The 18,530-nt window shown below is 42.2% G+C and overlaps 1 protein-coding gene across 1 annotated transcript; it reads left to right on the top strand.

The window, feature by feature from the left end:
• The first annotated feature begins 14,623 nt into the window (after positions 1-14,623).
• On the top strand, positions 14,624-16,458 carry SIX6 (SIX homeobox 6). The gene is made up of 2 exons (XM_056134198.1): positions 14,624-15,270; positions 16,293-16,458. Exons 1-2 carry the CDS (start codon positions 14,699-14,701, stop codon positions 16,456-16,458), a joined length of 738 nt encoding a protein of 245 aa, XP_055990173.1. The 5' UTR covers positions 14,624-14,698.
• The last annotated feature ends 2,072 nt before the right edge of the window (positions 16,459-18,530 follow it).

Here is an 18,530-nt window from a genome sequence, read left to right as displayed (position 1 = left end):
CCAGTTGCACTATGCACTAACAGCTGTATCTCATACCACTACCACCAGCATTAAAATGCTCCGATTTCACACTATCACATTATCCTACAAACTTGGTCTTATTTCAGTGTCATCATTTTCAGAAAGGATTCTTTCTGGGGCACATTGTTGTGTGTCACTCATTCCCAATTCAAACATTTGACATTTGATTGGTACATTTTTGGAGAAACCTAAGCCACATGCTCCATCTCATTTCTCTCAGACTCTGATATTCATACATATTCAAAACATACGTGGATTTAAATTCTGGGAGTCTACAGGATGGGAGATGCATGTTGAAAGTAGACTATGGACCGAACATGACTGCCACTCAATGCCTCTTTTGCAGACCACAACATCCAAAAGGAGCGAGAGAACAAAAGGGAATGACCTGCCACAGAGACAGGGTGGGATGGGGGGCATGGGGGTGGGAGGGATACTGGGATCCATGGTGGTGGAAAATGGGTACTGGTGGAGGGATGGGTATTTGATCATTGTATAATCGAAACCCAAGCACAAAAATTTGTAAGTCTACAACTGTACCTCATGGTGTTTCACTAATAAAAATTTTTTTTTAAATTCTGGGAGTCTAAATAATAGCAACATTCACAATGCCTATCTTCTGAGTTCTAAACTCACATCTAATTGCCTATCTGATAAGCCAAAACACAGCCCATGTTATTCCTTCACTAAACCTGAGCCTTTTTCATTATCTCTCTTTTCATACTTAGAAGGACTATTTGTATATATGCATCAGACTTGACAATCTTTCTCTCCCATCATCCCCCATATTTAATCTATCATAGACTCTATCATCTTTCCCTCTTAAATATCTATAAAGTTCATTCATTTTTTTCCATCTCAATAGCCACCATCTTAGTCCCATTATTCTCACCTGGATTATTGTATATGGCTTCAAAACTGATTTTGTTTGTATACTCTGGCTCTCTTACTCATTATCCATCTGTGCTGCTATAGAGTGACTATAAAATACAAAGTTAATTCTCTCATTCACAAACACATACATTAAAACATTTCTCTGTTGGGGCTGGAGCGATAGCACAGCGGGTAGGGTGTTTGCCTTGCACGCAGCCAACCCGGGTTCGATTCCCAGCATCCCATATGGTCCCCCGACCACCACCAGGAGTAATTCCTGAGTGCATGAGCCAGGAATAACCCCTGCGCATCGCCAGGTGTGACCCAAAAAGCAAAAAAAAAAAAAAACCAAAAAAAAATTTCTCTGTCTATTGCTATATTTAAAATATAAAGGACAATTCTTTTTTTTTAGATTTTATTTTTTTTATTAAAAAAAATTTTTAATAGTGAGACATCATGAGGTACAGTTGCAGACTGACACATTCTTGTCCTTGGGTTTCAATTATACAATGATAAAGTGCCCATCCCTCCACCAGTACCCATTTCCCACCACCACGGATCCCAGTATCCCTCCCACCCCCCATCTCCCCCATCCGAGTGCTACTAAATTTTTTTAAATTTTTTTTTACAGTTGTAGATTTACGATTTTTTGTGCTTGGGTTTCGATTATACAATGATCAGATACCCATCCCTCCACCAGTGCCCATTTTCCACCACCATGGATAATATCCCCCCACCCCCATCCCCCCATCCCCCCCTGCCTCTGTGGCAGGGCAATCCCCTGTGTTCTCTCTCTCCTTTTGGGTGTTGTGGTCTGCAAAAGAGGCATTGAGTGGCAAACATGTTCAGTCCATAGTCTACTTTCGACATGCATCTCCCCTCCTGGGAGGATCCTCCAAACACCCTTTATTTGGTGCTTCCTTCTCTATCTGAACTGCCCATAAAGGACAATTCTTAGCTCGATTTATAGGGTCTATCCCTATCCATCTATAAATGTACATATTACACTAACTACCTTCCTCTCAGCAACAGGTCTTTTAGTTCGATCTTTATTTATTTATTTATTTATTTGCTTTTTGTTTTTGTTTTTGTGGTCACACCTGGTGATGTTCAGGGGTTACTCCTGGCTCTGGATGATGCTCAAGAATTACTCCTGGTGGTGCTCAGGGAACTTTTTGGATACAGGAGATCAAACCCTGGTCAGCTGCATGCAAGGCAGACACCCTACCGCTGTACTTTTGCTCCGGCCCCTCTTTCAGTTCTTAGTATGCTTCATCAAAGGAATATTGCACTTACTGGTTCCTCACTCTGTATTGCTTTTTTTTTTAAATCTATTTCATGATCTGATCATTCTTCAACTCTCAACTCAAGCAGGGCTGGAGAGATAGTGCAGTGGATAGAACTCTTGTCTTGATTGCAGCCAAACCCAGTTCAATTCCCAGTATTCCATATGGTGCCCCATGCACTGCCAAAAGTAGTTTTTGGGTGCAGAGCTGAGCCAGGAGTAACCCCTGAGCACTGCCATGTATGGCCTCAAAAAAAAAAACCTCAATCCAAGCCTCATAGTATTAGCAATTCCCATTATAAATTAAGTGAACATACTTATGCTTTGTAGCTTTTAACATGATGATAATTTTTCACTATTTGTATAATTAACATATAAATCTGTATTTCATCCATTGCAGTCGTGGTCCCATGAGAATAGACCACGTCCCTATTGTCCTCCACCCCCAACATATAGAATCATCTTGGCAGTAGGTGAATATGTTAAAGCAGTAGCTTACCACAGTAGCCAATTCAATTCACAAGCAACTCCAAGGGAATAAACGCCATTTCATTCTAAGAATAGTCCTTATAGGGAAAACACATAGGAGAGGGTGTGAAGCAATGTAAATCCTCCAATTTAAATTAATACATATGAATGACTATCATGTTAGTAAAAAAAAAAAAGAAAAAAAAAGCCAGCCTTGAAATGTGCCAGTTTCCAAATATGCATGGTTAAATTTGCATTTCAATATGAGAACAAAAAAAAAAAAACCTTCCTAATTTTCTCATTTTATTCTTATTTTGGGATTAGAAACTCTGACTCTCCTGACCAAAGTAGGTTTATAATTCCTTTGAATTATAATTATTCACTTCCTTGAATTACCAAATCGACAAAATAAAAGTTATTCCTTAATACTTTAGTGGTTTTCTTCCTACATGAGTGCAAACTATTGTACAGATAACATTTAATGTTAAATTGACCCATACTTGTTTTACTGTTTATATACTTGAGCTGCTGTTTTTGATACAAGCTTGTTTCCCTCAAATATGTCTATAATAAATTCCACTTTTTCTTCTCTTTTTTTTAGATTTTTGTACCACACCCAACAGTATTCAAGCTCTATTCCTGGCTCTGCACTCCGGAGTCTCTCCTGACATAATCTTGGAGGACCATTTGTGATGCCAGCAATCCAACTCAGGTTGGCTACATGCAAGGCAAACGTCCTACCCACTACACCTCTCCAGCCAAATTCCTCTTTCTAAAGAGAGAAAGAAGAGAATATAATAAAAATCATATTTATTATTTCTATATCTTAGAATAGAGACTGTACTAAGTATAATACCCAAACAAAACTGAATTTGATAGAGCCCACTACGTAAAAATTATAAACAGTAAGGGGAATCAGCACAATAAAATTAAGAAACAAGAGAAAAGTATTTGTGATATATGACATAAAAATGTGCCCTTAATATTGTAAAAAGGATAAAAATGGCTGAAACTAACAAAAATCCTAATCAAGGGAGCTGAAGCAATAGCTCAGCTGGTAGAGTGTTTGCCTTGCACAAGGGCGACCCTGGTGCGATTCCCAACATCCCATATTGTCCCCTGAGCACCGCCAGGAGTAATTCCTGAGTGCAGAAACAGGAGTAACCTCTGTGCATTGCCGGGTGTGGCTCCCCCCACAAAAAAGCCAAAAAAAAATCCTAATCAAGAGATATATTTTAAAAATCTCAAAATAAATATATAGTACTAATAAATATGTGAAATGTATCACCTATTACAAACCAAATTAATGGCTATTTTTAAAAAATGAGAAACTAACAAAAGCAACCGATGCTGGCGCGGATGTGGCGAGAAAGGGACACTCCTTCACTGTTGGTGGGAATGTCGACTGGTTCAGCCCTTCTGGAAAACAGTATGGACGATTCTCAAAAAATTAGAAATTGAGCTCCCATTTGACCCAGCAATACCACTCCTGGGAATATATCCCAGAGAGGCAAAAATGTATAGTCGAAGTGACATCTGCACTTGTTTGTTCATTGCAGCACTCTTTACAATAGCCAGAAACTGGGAGAAACCTGAATGCCCAAGAACAGATGACTGGTTAAAGAACTTTGGTACATCTACACAATGGAGTACTATGTAGCTGTTAGAAAAGATGAAGTCATGAAATTTATATACAAGTGGTACAACATGGAAAGTATCATGCTAAGCGAACTGAGTCAGAAAGAGAGGGATAGACATAGAAAGATTGCATTCATCTGGGGGATATAAAGTAACAAAATATAAGATTAATACCCAAGAATGTCTTAGATCAGCACCAGGAGGATCACTCCATAGCTTAGAGGCCTGCCGGGCATTCTAGGGGGAAGGGCAGCTCAGATAGAGAAGGGAGCACCAAATTAAGGGTGTTTGGAGGATCCTCCCAGGAGGGGAAATGCATGTTGAAAGTAGACTATGGACTGAACATGTTTGCCACTCAATGCCTCTTTTGCAGACCACAACACCCAAAAGGAGAGAGAGAACACAGGGGATTGCCCTGCCACAGAGGCAGGGTAGGATGGGGGAGATGGGGGTGGGGGGATATTATCCATGGTGGTGGAAAATGGGCACTGGTGGAGGGATGGGTATTTGATCATTGTATAATCGAAACCCAAGCACAAAAAATTGTAAATCTACAACTGTACCTCATGGTGTTTCACTAATAATAATAATAATATAAAAATATTATTTTAAAAAATGGCTGGAGCGATAGCACAGCGGTAGGGCGTTCGCCTTACAAGCGGCCAACATGGCCAACCCGAGTTCGATTCCTCCACTCCTCTCGGTGAGCCCGGCAAGCTACCGAGAGTATTCGATATGCCAAACACAGTAACAACAAAGTCCCCAATGGAGACGTTACTGGGCCCGCTGGAGCAAATCGACGATCAACGGGAGGGCCTTTACCTTTACCTTTACCTTTAAAATTAAAAAAATAAATGAGAAACTAATTTAAAACTTGTCAAAGTAGCAAAGAATTAAAGAATAATGGTCAGGGTATAATGGTGCAGAGTGGGGGAATGTCAATCTTACACAATATGGGAAATAAAATTTATTTTAAAAAGCTTTTTTGGGGAAATGTGTGCTTTCTTAAATGTATCAACCCTTTATCTCATCTATTTCACTTCCAAGAATTTAAAAACAAATCAGATAATTTATAAAAATGCATATTGTTTCATTGTTTATAATGATGAGAAACAGAAATAAATTTAAACAGACATTAATAGGGACTGATTAAATAAGCAGTGGCATCTAATTATGGAATATAATGCAGCCATTCAAAATGATAACATGTATTTACTATCAAAGTGTTCAGAAAATGATCAAGAAAAGGAAGATTATTTAAAACAGTACTGGAGGGACAGAGAGGTAATACAGCAGTTAGGGTGTTTGCCTTGCATGCGGTAACCCAGATTCAATCCTCAACATCCCATATGGTCTCTAAGCACTGATTGTAGTAATTTCTGAATACAAAACCAGGAGTAACCCCTGATCATTGCCAGGTGTGACCAGAAAAAAAATACAGTATGGGGGCATTTGCCCTGACATGGATGACCTAGATTTGATCCCAGGGACCCTAGATGCCCCTCCCCCCACCAAGTCCATCAGGAGTGATCCATCAGCTTAGAGCAAGGAGTTAAGCCCTGAGACCTTCTGGGTGTGACCTAAAACCAAAAACATCCCTAGCATTTATGAGGTTCCAAGCTCTGTCGCCGGATAGCACCACATGACCCCTAAACACTACCAAGTGTAGCCTTGGTGACCAAAGACCCCTAAAAAGAGAATAAAGATACCTTTTATATACTAGCATTAAAAAGTAAGCAAAACTCTATTTCAATGTACTGAAATAAATAAAAATACAAATAAACTTCAAATTTCTTCTTACATCTGTGAGCAGCACTAGAGAAATAATTCAGTGGGATAAGCACATAATTTTCCTGCAGGATATCTGGGCTCAATCCCCAGCGTTGCTTGATCCCTTGGATAAATACCTATATCATTGAACTGTATTTTAATATAATACCGAAGTATGTATTCACTCTATACAAAAGTAGCATACAAAGAGAAAGATAAATGCCTTCATTTAACTTATCCTGAGCTATAAGTTCGAATTGTTCATTTCAGGGAAGTGCATTTTTTTTCTTTTTGGGTCACACTTGGAGATGCACAGGGGTTACTCCTGGCTCATGAACTCAGGAATTACTCTTGGCGGTGCTCAGGGGATCATATGGGATGCTGGAAATCAAACCCAGGTCGGCTGCATGCAAGGAAAATGCCCTACCCACTGTACTATCGCTCCAGCTCCAGAAGTGCAATTAAAAAAAAATAAAGAAATTGAGGCTAAGGAGATAGTACTAGTGTCAAGGTACTTACAATGTCACTGTATATACTAACTAGTGAAAGACCCAAGAGCAGTCACATACAATACAAATGAGGGAATTTTCAAAGAAAGAAAAAAGGAGAAGGAAACAGAAGAGAAAAAGAGGAAGCAAAGGAGGAGGAAGGGAAAGGAGAATGAGAACAATTGGAAGAGGTAGGAAGAGATCAAAGAGATGTGCCACAAACAGAAATTATGGCATCCACCAGAAGCTAGAAGAAGTAAGATTCTTCTCCCAAGAGCCTCAGAGTAGCACAGCACATTCTGGACTCCAAAACTACAAGAATATAAATTTCTGTTATTTGAAGTCACCCCAGTTTGAGTTTTTTTTTGCTACGGGAGTTACAGGAAACTAATACAGTAGGTGTCTTGAGAATGTCACATAAGTTTAGTTTTTAATTATAATTATAAAAATAAGGGACCACAGAACAAAAAAAGAACATATTACCTGGAAAGTTTCAAGAGACCTAAGCAGAGCACCAAAGAATTATAAAACCAAGAATAAGATGGAAAGTGAGACACCACTAATATAGGGAATTGAACTAATAATGTTGATGCTTTTTCCTACAAGAAGGGAACTAATACTTACTGAGAATTTCCTATGAGCCAAGCACTAGACAAGGAACATTCATAATCTCACTTAATCCCTACAACAACTTTATATGAAAAGTATTATACTATTTATCCAATAATGATTTTAAGGCACATAACTTAAAATCATATGATTAGTACAGTGATTTAAACTTCAAATTTTAAAAATCCTTGTTGTTTCTATTTTACCTGCATCTACAAAATTTGAAAAGCATTGCTGCCCTATTTTGTTTAGACACTGAATTCCTTAGTCACTACAAACCACTGCAATCGTCCATCTAACTTTAGGAGAAATCACTGTCTTTGTCTACCTCAGGCTTCAACCAGGCTTAGTTTAGTAAGGAGGTTATCTGTCAATGGAGAATGAGAAGCAGAAGTCATCGAATCAGAGTAAGCAAAAGTGAGAACTTAAAAATACAAATTAGTACACAGAGAATACTGTAAAAAAAGAAATGCAATCATTGGGAAATATGAACTCTTGGAGTCTACAAAAATAACTAATAGAGGTAAACAGATTTTTTAAAGTAGAAAGAAAATAAGAGGTAAAATTAAACTAAATGAAGGATAAAAGGGAAATAATAAAATTCAAAGAAATCAGTTTAGTCCCAAATCCTAATGGCTGTAATGACAAATTAATGTAATCAAAATTTAGTAATGATTGAGTAAAAAGACACAAAGTACAAAATAGAAAAAGGGAGGATTAAAATTCCATACTTTGAAGGATTTGAGTGGGGGAGGCAAAATAGGTTGTTAAAGGAAACATGCAAAACATTTCTCTGTCCCTTAGTTTTTTCTAAACCTATTCCCACTGTCTGCCTATATAATTCCCTGCCAGAGCTTTGCAGCTGGTCCCCACTGGGGCTTAAGCAGACTCCTCTCTGTGTTTCCATTTAAAAATCTTTATTTCAATAGGTGGGCCTAGAGCATCTGCACTTCCAAAATTACCACACAACTGATCCAAAATGATTGAAACAAAATTGGTTTCAAAAATTGCCCTCGGGCTGAAAAGAAGATGAAGGCTAACATTTCAGACCTTAAAAAAACATTTATCACAATTCTCTGGTCTGTAATAGACTTCTGTGGTCATAATAGAAATGTTGACAGCTTGTTAATTATAGAAATGCTAGTGAGCATCACTGTTACTCTTTTGAAGGACCTGACAAAAGAGTTCAGAGAGGGTTTTTTTGTTTTTTGTTTTTGCTTTGTTGTTGTTGTTGTTGTTTTTTTAACTAAAGTATACAGCATCTTAAGTTCAATCTTTCCTCCAAAATCCTGACTTCAGTTCCATTTTCTTGTTGCTAGTTACAGTGTAATGACTCAACATCTGCCAACATCTGCCTCCACCCAAGACCTGCAAAAAAGACTGCTGAAGTGCTAGAGACACATTTATGTGCAAGGACTTTTAGAATTTGCAAGAGCCCACCCATCATTGTCAAGACTGAGTGGTTTAAATTTCTCTGAGATCCATGGACTATAATATATGAAAATTTGAAAGTCAAAGCAACAGGAATCAGCATAAGCACTCATGCAGACATACAATGCAGCCACCAGAAATCTTCACATATGATCCAAATCCTCCGCTTGATGAAAATTAGACCATCTTCCTTTTATAGGGAAAAAAAGGTGAAGATGGGTTTAAATCTGTATTCTACATCTATCACTGCCACTAGCTAGTTGTGTAATATGAGTAATCATATAAGTTTATAGTACTTGTAATATAAGAAACCTTTTCATATTTCTATTTGTAAAATGAACTATCTAGTGTTATCTGTCCTCCAATCACTCAAAGAATATAGATTGCAAAATGATTTTTTAAAACCCACCTTTCTCAAAGATATTTACAAATGTGTACGTATTCAATCACCAAGCTCACCATTTACAGTAAATTTTAAAGAAATAAAAATTATGAACAAGTTTCACTGGCATAGACTAGACCCTTGCTTCTTAAATTGTGGGTTGCAATCCAAGATGAGGTCACATAGCTGAATGTGGGGGTTGGGGAAAATTTTGCAACAGTTTCTGAACATACAATGACCAAAAATTAATGAATCCTACCATGTAATGAATCCAAGGTTTTTCAGGCAGTGATGGCCTGTTACATTTCTCTGATGAAAAGGTCATGAGTAGAAAAAAATTTTAAGAGGCTCTAACCTAGACCTAAAAAGAAATGAAAAAAAAACTGATTCCTTTGAAAGTGTTTCAACTCCACAACAGAATTTGAGCAGGTTTTATTTGTCTACCTTGTTGACTGAGATTTTTCCAAGAAATATTTAACAGTGGCACCACAGACATTCCTTTTGTTGTGGTACTGTCTTGTTCATTTTAAGATTTGTAGCAGTTTCTCTGGCCTCTGTTCAGAGACACCAGTGGTGATAACCAAGACTATCTTCAGACACTGTCATATATCCCCTGAGGGTGCAGGAAAGTAAATTTGCCCTCATTGAAACTTGCAGTTTTGAAGGGTAAGTTGGCCATGAAAACGTATTTCTTACAATGCAATTTTTAAAAAGAATTTTCTGCTAATCAATGGGATTAATTCAAGTTATTGGGGACCAATGGTGCCTTACTTGATTTTACAGTACCCTGAAAAGAATTACTATTTATTATACTTACAATACATGTAATGAATACAAATATTTGACATACATGCAACATAGTGTGAATAATACTTGACCCACCCTAGAGGACACAAACTTACACTTTTTCACTTCTCTGAATACCAAGATCTCTAAGCATAATTTAGAAATTTTAATCTTGGATTTGTTGATAGAAAAAAGAATATTCCAGTAACAACTATGATTTAAAGATTCTTTTATCATTCAACTAATGTTTTATTATTGATAATAAAGTATGTGGAAGTGATATATGCTGGCTACATTTTTACACATGAGAACTCAGATAAAAAACTATTGATACATAGCATTCAGAAAGCAATGCTGTTGTGTCAGATAGCTCTCTTCAGATTTAGGCTTATCCTATAGTATAAGAGAGAAAAAGATAGAAGACAGAGAAGAAAGAGAGAAATAAATCTAAGGGCATAGATTAAAAAACAGACTTGTAATTTGGCTTAAATATAATTCTTATCAAAATGCCTATGAATACCACAAATTGAGGTCAAAGAGAGTTGCATAGTCAGTCTCACATGGGTTGAAAGCACATTTTCTCAAATTCAAACTTGTAACAATTTTCTGCACTTAATATATAAGTAATTTTTATTTAAAATATAGCTGGTAAATAATTTTGCAAGTAACAAAAAATATCCTACTTTATTCAAATTAGATCAATAGTTTCGCTGTAATGCTTGCCAATTTTGCTGTGACAGAAAAGCTACAAAATAATTCTCATATTGTGTTTATTTTCATGAATATATAAAGAAGCATGCCTGTTCTTTGTTATAAGTTGTGTGTTGGCAGGGAAGGGGTGAATGAAATAGAACATTCTATCTTGAAAGCTTATTAGGATAGCTGGTATTTTAAAACTAACACATTTAATTCGTTTCACATCTGAAGATCTGGATCACCAAATGCATCAACACATCTACTTTTATGTTCTGGTATCATCAGTAGATCATAATACTAAATTTATTAATAAATGTTGTAGTGTAAAATTCTAAACTGAAATTCCAAATATAGTTAAGATGCATTCTTAAATTTTCTATTTTTTATTAAGATTATCCTCATTCTCTAAAGCACAAGGCTTTGAGACACAGCAAAGAGAAAACAAGATCTTTCCTGCACAAAAGTGAAAATGGACATAAACAAAAGGCTGGGGCCTCATTGTCTTCTAGTCTGTGACTCACATTCAACAGGAATGTCTTTATCAAGGATTTCAAATGCATTCAATTGCCACTTTCTTAAAATCCCTGACTGTGAAATTGTGTAGAAAAGGAAAACAAAGATAAGTCTTCTTTTAACAGATACCTCTTTTAGGAAAAGTCAAAAATATATAAATAAATACAGCATGGCCAAAAAAGACAAGAGATTAGAACCTAGAAGTAAAAATGTATTGACCAGGAAGCACCACTGGAAAGTGTGGGAAATGGAAAATTGGCTGTAGTAACCTGCTCCACACTTCCCTCTGTTTTAGAAAGGGAAATTGGAAGGGGCAGAAAAAGGAAAAAGACCAAAATGCGGAGAGAACTCCGGACTGAATTCTGAATATTTCTCGAAAGAACCCTACAGCTTCTCGGGGCATGCACTCTGCGGGAAAGCCAGTACTGACTTGTGCGCAGAATCTGACCCGGGCCATTGTCTTCTGCATGCGGGAGGGCTTTTTTTTTTTTTTCTGTAAGAGTCTGCAGAAAGCAGAACTGAAGTTTATGAATTCCCTGGGAGAAAAGAGCATGTGCCCCAGACTGCATGCTCAAATCTATCTTGCTGCCCAGATAGGCCCTGGGCCAAGGGTCTGGCAGCACTTGTAGGTTTTCTGGCCTAGAGTAAAAGAAAACCAAAGAAAAGGGGGAGGAGGGGGCTTCCTGGAGGGCTGACACAAAGTTCCAAAATTGGTATTTAAACAACAACAAAACTACCCTTTTGTCGAATTAAGAAAGCCAACCGGAAGCTTTAGCCTGGGGAAAGTGCGCTTAAAGATTGGGGGTGGGGATGGACGTGTCACCGCCACAACAGGTGTATTTCTAAGGAAGCTGGAAACGCTTCTTTTATTTCCAGGGATAAAGGGGTTCGCTCATTTCTCCTCGTTTGTCCCTTCCCAGCGTGAAGCTAGTGAACGAAAACATGATTCCAAGGTATCCCGGGTAGTGTCTTTCCTTTCAGTTAATAAGAATTAGACCAAGTTCCCTACGATGACTAAGATAGGGTCACCCGAGGGTAACCCAGGCCTTACACACATCTCGGCCCCGGCCACCCAGCGCCCAGCCCGGGGTCCAGCGGGTCGCGCCCCGCCGCCTGCAGCTGCGCCCTTGACCGCGGCTTGCCAGCGGCCAAGCAGGCTTTTGGCCTCGATCGCCCACCGGCTCCAGGCTCTCAGGAAGCCGAGGCGTCCTCGCACCAAAATATTTGCAGATCTGCTGTTCAAGAAACGACTCTAGGCACCTGAGGTTTAGGACCCCTAAACTGGGGAAATGAGCAGGACTTGCTCCCGGAATCTAAAGGTTAACCGCCAAGTGGGTCCCCAGTCCCCAAATTCACCGCTCTCCAGCCAGAGCAAAAGGAACGCACCGCGGTCCCCTGGGACGCCCGCAACTTCTCACCTCCCGCGGCGGCGCGCAGGGCTCAGCATCCGCTCGGGGCGCGCCGGGGCTGCTTCGGAGCCGAAGGCGAGCGCCAAGCGATTCTGTCTCGGAGAGTCATCCCGAAACAAGGGACAAGCTCCGAGGGGGGACATTAAAGACACTGCAAACTGGAGCCTGATCCCTTTTCGACCCGTGCAGGAACGCGGCCCCCCTGGGGCGCCGCTTCCCCTTCTTGTCCAGCCCCCGTCGCCAGCCAGGTCGCCCCCGCTGCGTGTTGTGGACCCTTGGAAGCGATGTTTCCCCAACTAGAAATTGCCCTTCCCCGGATTGGGCGTCGGCCCGAGTTGCAGAAGGTTTGCAGAAGGTTTTATCCTCATCACCCTCTTTATTTTGCCTCTGCCCTGTCACATTTTAAGGAAAGGAAGCCTCTCAAAAAGGATGCGAATGGGGGGGGGGGAGGATGGCGGGGGGAGCCTCCCTCACCCCCGATATACCCCCCCCCATAGAACTGTGGAAATCTGTGAAAATAGTATCAGGGCTTTCCGTCAGAATGAGCTTTGCCCTGCACTCAGGCGTGGCGTGATCTGACCCGACACCTCCAACCATCTGTGCTATCTATCTGCCTTCTGATTGACCAGATCCGTACCAGCCGCTTTCGAATTGTACTTGATACTAAAGAAAAGCCCGCCCGTTCGGCCCAGTCCTGCGAGGCTTATTCGGTGATCTGTTTTCTTCCTGGGCATGGGCCTCCCACAGGCTCTTTTTCTAGCGTTTTGTTGGACCCTCCTCTCTAGTCATTTTCTTCAAACTAAAATAAAACCAGATAAAGGCCCTGGTGAGACCGTGGCGTCTTTTGACCGAGGTCTCGGAAAGTGGGATGTTGTGGTCATCAATTGGGAATCAATGAGATCTACCAATTCAGTCCGCTGGCCTGAGGGTAGAGCAGTCAAGACAGTTCCTCCTCTCTGCAGAGGGGTCAGTGCTCCGTGGCTAGGAGAGGCTTTCTACCCCCCCCTCCCAAATTGCTGAGATTTTTTTCTTCTCTAATTTGAGTTCAACTAAATTACTTTGTGGCTATAAGTAAGGCCAAGGTTAGAGTTTCTATTCCCAGCTCAAGAGTTAAATGTTAAAAATCTGGGTAAGGCGAAATTAGTTTGCAAAAAAAGAAAAGAAAAAGAAAATCTATTCCTTTAAAAAAAAACACACACACACACGACTTTTTTTAAAATAAGTTTTTAGGTCGCTGTCCTGATCTACCTATGACTTTTCACTCTAAATATGGCTATGCTTCATATCTGTTCAAGTCCATTAATCTTGAGGAAGGTGGGGGCAACGGAAAAGTATAAAATTGTTTGGGGTAAAACCCCTCTTTTCTTGCAAGGATGTGACTTCACGGTTAGCACTTCTGTTCTTGGGGCCGAGGGCCCAAGCTTATATTATGAATGATTTGAGGAAATTTCAGAAGATTGGGGATAGAATCTTATAGATTCCCAGACCTTGTACTTCGGCTTCAGAGTCAGTTCCCACGCGGCTCCACGGGAAAAGAGGGAATGCACGCGGGGGAGGTGGAGGAGGAGGGTTAGGTGTTGGGAAGAAATGGGCTGATCCACTTCTGCTCCCTCCCCATCCGTACACTCCCGGCAAGGTTTGCAATTTCGGAACAAGTAAACTTAGGCGAATTCTCTATTTGGTCCTGTCCTCTTAGTGTTCTGGAGACCTCTTGACCCAAGCAATCGCCTCGCCTCAAAGTGGATTCCAGTGGCATCACTGCCTCTTTTCGGGGATAGGAGTGGGGGTGGGGAGAAGGAGGATGGGGCGGGGGAGGCGGGATTTGAAATGCTCTCTCTCTCTCTCTCTCTCTCTCTCTCTCTCTCTCTCTCTCTCTCTCTCTCTCTCTCTCCTCTTTCCCATCCTTGCCATTCGCGCGTCCTTTTCCTCCTCCAGCTTCTGCAAAATACCGCGGGGGACGTCCACGGGTGGACGGCGGGCGCTGTCGAGAGCGGGGAGGTGCTGAAATGGCCCGGGCGCGCAGGTCGCAGTCTTGATTGGCAGAGCGGGCGGGTGACTGACAGAGGGTCTCCATGGCGCCCGCGCCGCCAATCCGCCCACCCCAGTAGCCGCGCCCGCTCGCTGGCCTGCCTGCGCGCCCGCACGGAGCCGAGTCGAACCCGAGCGCTGGCAGCCCGCGCTTGCTCCCCGCGTTCCAGCTCTGCCGGCGCCGCCCGGGCCTCGCGCCTCGCCGGCCCCGCAGAGCCCCGCACACCCCGCCCGGCCCGCGGGCAGCTGCTGCGTGTCCCGCTCGACGCTCCGAGCCCCCGCGGCTGCCCCCACCGCCTCGATGTTCCAGCTGCCCATCCTGAATTTCAGCCCCCAGCAAGTGGCCGGGGTCTGCGAGACCCTGGAGGAGAGCGGCGACGTGGAGCGGCTGGGTCGCTTCCTCTGGTCTCTGCCCGTGGCCCCTGCGGCCTGCGAGGCGCTCAACAAGAATGAATCGGTGCTGCGCGCGCGAGCCATCGTGGCCTTCCACGGCGGCAACTACCGCGAGCTCTACCACATCCTGGAGAACCACAAGTTCACCAAGGAGTCGCACGCCAAGCTGCAGGCGCTGTGGCTCGAGGCGCACTACCAGGAGGCGGAGAAGCTGCGGGGGAGGCCCCTGGGGCCCGTGGACAAGTACCGCGTGAGGAAGAAGTTCCCACTGCCGCGCACCATTTGGGACGGCGAGCAGAAGACCCACTGCTTCAAGGAGCGCACGCGGCACCTGCTGCGCGAGTGGTACCTGCAGGACCCCTACCCCAACCCCAGCAAAAAACGTGAGCTGGCCCAGGCAACCGGACTGACCCCGACGCAGGTGGGCAACTGGTTCAAAAACCGCCGACAAAGGGACCGGGCGGCGGCAGCCAAGAACAGGTTGGTACCGAGATCTCTGCGCCAGCCGAGCGCTCACTCCTGCACCTCTACCTGGGGCCCCCGAGGCTTCTTTTCACTCGGTGTTCGGGTTGGGACCGCTGTGCTCTGGAGTCTTGAGTAGGAGAGTCTTTCGGGGTTCCCCCAGCCTAGACTTTCTCTCTCTCTCTCTCTCTCTCTCTCTCTCTCTCTCTCTCTCTCTCTCTCTCATATACACGGTGGGGTTGGGGGTAATCTCACCAGCAGCTGCTCCCAGTCACCAAACCACGGTCTGCATTGGAAGAGGAAAATTATAGTTCTGAAACATTTAAGGACCCCAACACATAAAGCGAATTTTTGTCAACCTGGGCCCAGACTCTTGTAGAGTGAAGTTGAGCATATTAGCCACCTGTGTTGAGCACTGTTGTTTTAAAAGCCCATATCTCTACATCATTAGCGCTCTACAAACAGTTTTTGATGGCGTTTCCTTTCACCTAGGAAATGGGAGATCTTTTCCACCCCTAGCCAGCCCTCTCTCAAAACAACAAGCCAGTTGGCTGAGGCCTTTCATTCCTCAGCTTGTGGTTCTCCTTTAGCTAAACATTTTATCCAAGAGTTGATTTACTTCCCCAGGCCTAAAGCAATCAACCCAGGACAGCTTTTTTTTTTTTTTTTTTTTTTTTTTTGCCATGAGTTTGGGCCCAACTGGCGTTAGGGGCACTGACACAGCTGGGAAGAGTCTTTCTTAGAAGTTGATTTTCCTTGTCACCCTACCTCATTTACCCTTAACAGTTCTGCAAAACTCTTAATAGATATCCCATCAGGAGAAAGGAGTTGGGGAAGTTGTGCAGGAGAGAGAAAAGACTCAGGAGGATGGAGCAACTGCTGGGTCCTTTCAATTCCTTGCTGGCCTTAGTTGCCTTCTTACCCACATTAACTGCCCACATCTGATCCACAGCTGAAGGGAAGCATGTGGATGTGTGGGGTAGAAGGGGACAATATGTCATGTTACACACTGTGACTAGTGTCCTTTTCCTTTCCTATAGACTCCAGCAGCAGGTTCTGTCGCAAGGCTCCGGGAGGGTACTGCGGGCCGAGGAAGAAGGCACACCCGAGGTGCTGGGTGCCGCCAGCCCAGCCGCCAGCCTATCCAGCAAGGCAGCCACTTCGGCCATCTCCATCACATCCAGCGACAGCGAGTGTGATATCTGAGTTTCTCACCCAGCTGGCTCAGAAAGAGAATTCAATGTAAAAACAAAACAAGAAAAGAAAAAAGAAAAAAAAAAACCTAGACAAACAAAATGAAGGCAGTAGGGAGGATGCAGGACTAAGCGAACCCAGGACTTAAGATGCCAAGCGACCGGGACATAGTGGCTGGAGACTGGGGCCAGGTTCCCTGTCTGCTGCCCTGCATGCCTGGCTCCAGAAGCACCTTCCCACTGCCACCCAGGTCCCCTGGCGATGTCGATCCAGTGCCACAGTCTCCTTGCTTTGCTTTTTCCCCAAGGATTTAGCTGCAAAGATGCCTCTGGAAACCTGAACTGCAAGCTGAGCGACAGCCCTGAATTTCTCGTGGGTATTTCACGTCAAAAGGACGCTGTTATATATGTATAACTTTTGCTTTAAATTTTTAAAAATCAAAACATATATATACTGTTTACTTATTTAAGAGACTAACGTGGTAGGTTTCTCTGTATCTTGGTTACTTAATGTTTCTAAAGGTATAGGGTGGAGAGGTGGGTTCTGTGTGGAGAAGCCAAACAATAAAAACTGGTGAACAGCCTTTCTTAACTGAGGTTCTCTCAGAATCCTAAATAAAAGAAAGAAAAGGAAAAAAAACTAAGGGAGGAAAGGACGGAAGGAAGAAAGGAAGGAAGGAAGGAAGGAAGGAAGGAAGGAAGGAAGACAAAATTTTTCTCTCATTAGGCAGGCAGGGGCCCTTGTGCTAACAGTCTATCTTTTGCCTTCTCTGATGTCTCCTGGCATATTTTTTAAACAGCCTTTGGTAGTTCCAGAACAACCTTCAGCATCAGATTGCATGTGTGTATGTATGTATATTTAATCCCAGAAACGGTGCCATGAGCATCCTATATAAGAGAACTTCCACATTCCTAGCATAAGTAACTATGGCTTGTTCACCTGATCTGAAACGTATGAAGTGACTGGCTGTCAAGAACAATTTAAGAAGTCAAACTCTGGGGCTTACTAGTGAGTCCAATTTTATAAAAGTACAAGATTGTTCTGACACGGGCTCTAACAATGAGAATGGTTTCCTATTTCCTATTTCCTTTAATATCCCCAACCTCCTTTACTAAAGCAGTATGAATCCATGAACATATGGGTTAAAGTAAAGACGATACGAGGTTGTAATAACCAAACTAACATTTTTAATCAAATGAATTACTTTCAATAAAAGGAATACTGAAGTGGGGAGGTGTAATCTTGTCACATATTGAGACAAAATTGTTGAGAAACGTAAGCATTTTAAAACTCTGACCCCTGTATTAAATATGAAAAGTCATTCAGAGTCTCATTGGCTTGATAATGATCTCAATTAAAATAGCAAATATTCTCAGGATTTAATTTGTCCTCCCAAATTTGTAGAGGTAGTATGCATACACAAGTGCACATACACACTAAACTACCCACTGTCCTTGCACCAGAAGAATTTGTAAAATGCTATCCAGAGAGATCATGAGCCTTTTTCCCTAGTGAGATTGCAGATTGTAAAATTTGATCTTTAAATCACTTGAGCTGAACTTTCGCCCTTAAATTGTCTCCCAACCCCCACAGACTCCTTTTAATTTGCTTCTGGTCCTTAGCAGATGCACATATAAATCAGTGACTTAGAAATTGGGGGACTTCCTTGGGTATAAATCTGTAATCCCACTAAAATAAATAGTCATGGAAGGGGGGAAAAAAGCAGTCAAAAAGGTCAAATATATGGGGGAGCCCAGAGATGAGTAAGAGTAGAATTTGTTGATTTCTAGTTCTCTGAAGCAGATTTGGCCTCTGTTGGATTTGATAAGTGGTTGTCACTACATACAAATGGCCCATATCCAGAGAACTGTTGACATCAAATCTCTTTTGCATACAGTCTCTAAATAGAGTGGTAAGTCTTTGTGATCAAGTGGTGTTCTTCCCAAAAGCAAGCAATTATAGCAAGCAAGCTGCTTCAGAACCTTCTGCAGGTTCTGAAACACTGGGATGCTAACGCTTTCTTAAGACTAAAATGTTGCTTCCTAGTGCCCCTGGTATTTCTTAGAATATCATTCTAAGCAGCT

Source organism: Sorex fumeus, unplaced genomic scaffold, assembly GCF_029834395.1.
Source record: "Sorex fumeus unplaced genomic scaffold, SorFum_2.1 ptg000098l, whole genome shotgun sequence".
In the NCBI taxonomy this organism is placed as follows: domain Eukaryota; kingdom Metazoa; phylum Chordata; class Mammalia; order Eulipotyphla; family Soricidae; genus Sorex; species Sorex fumeus.
Note: the sequence above shows the minus strand (reverse complement) of the source record. Positions and strands in the feature narration are given on the sequence as shown.

What these genes read in the sequence shown, in the direction of transcription:
- SIX6 (XM_056134198.1), top strand. Translation starts at nt 14,699, where the DNA reads ATGTTCCAGCTGCCCATCCTGAATTTCAGCCCCCAGCAAGTGGCCGGG. An exon ending in GCGGCGGCAGCCAAGAACAG is followed by an intron (nt 15,271 to 16,292) that starts GTTGGTACCGAG and finishes CCTTTCCTATAG; the next exon opens with ACTCCAGCAGCAGGTTCTGT.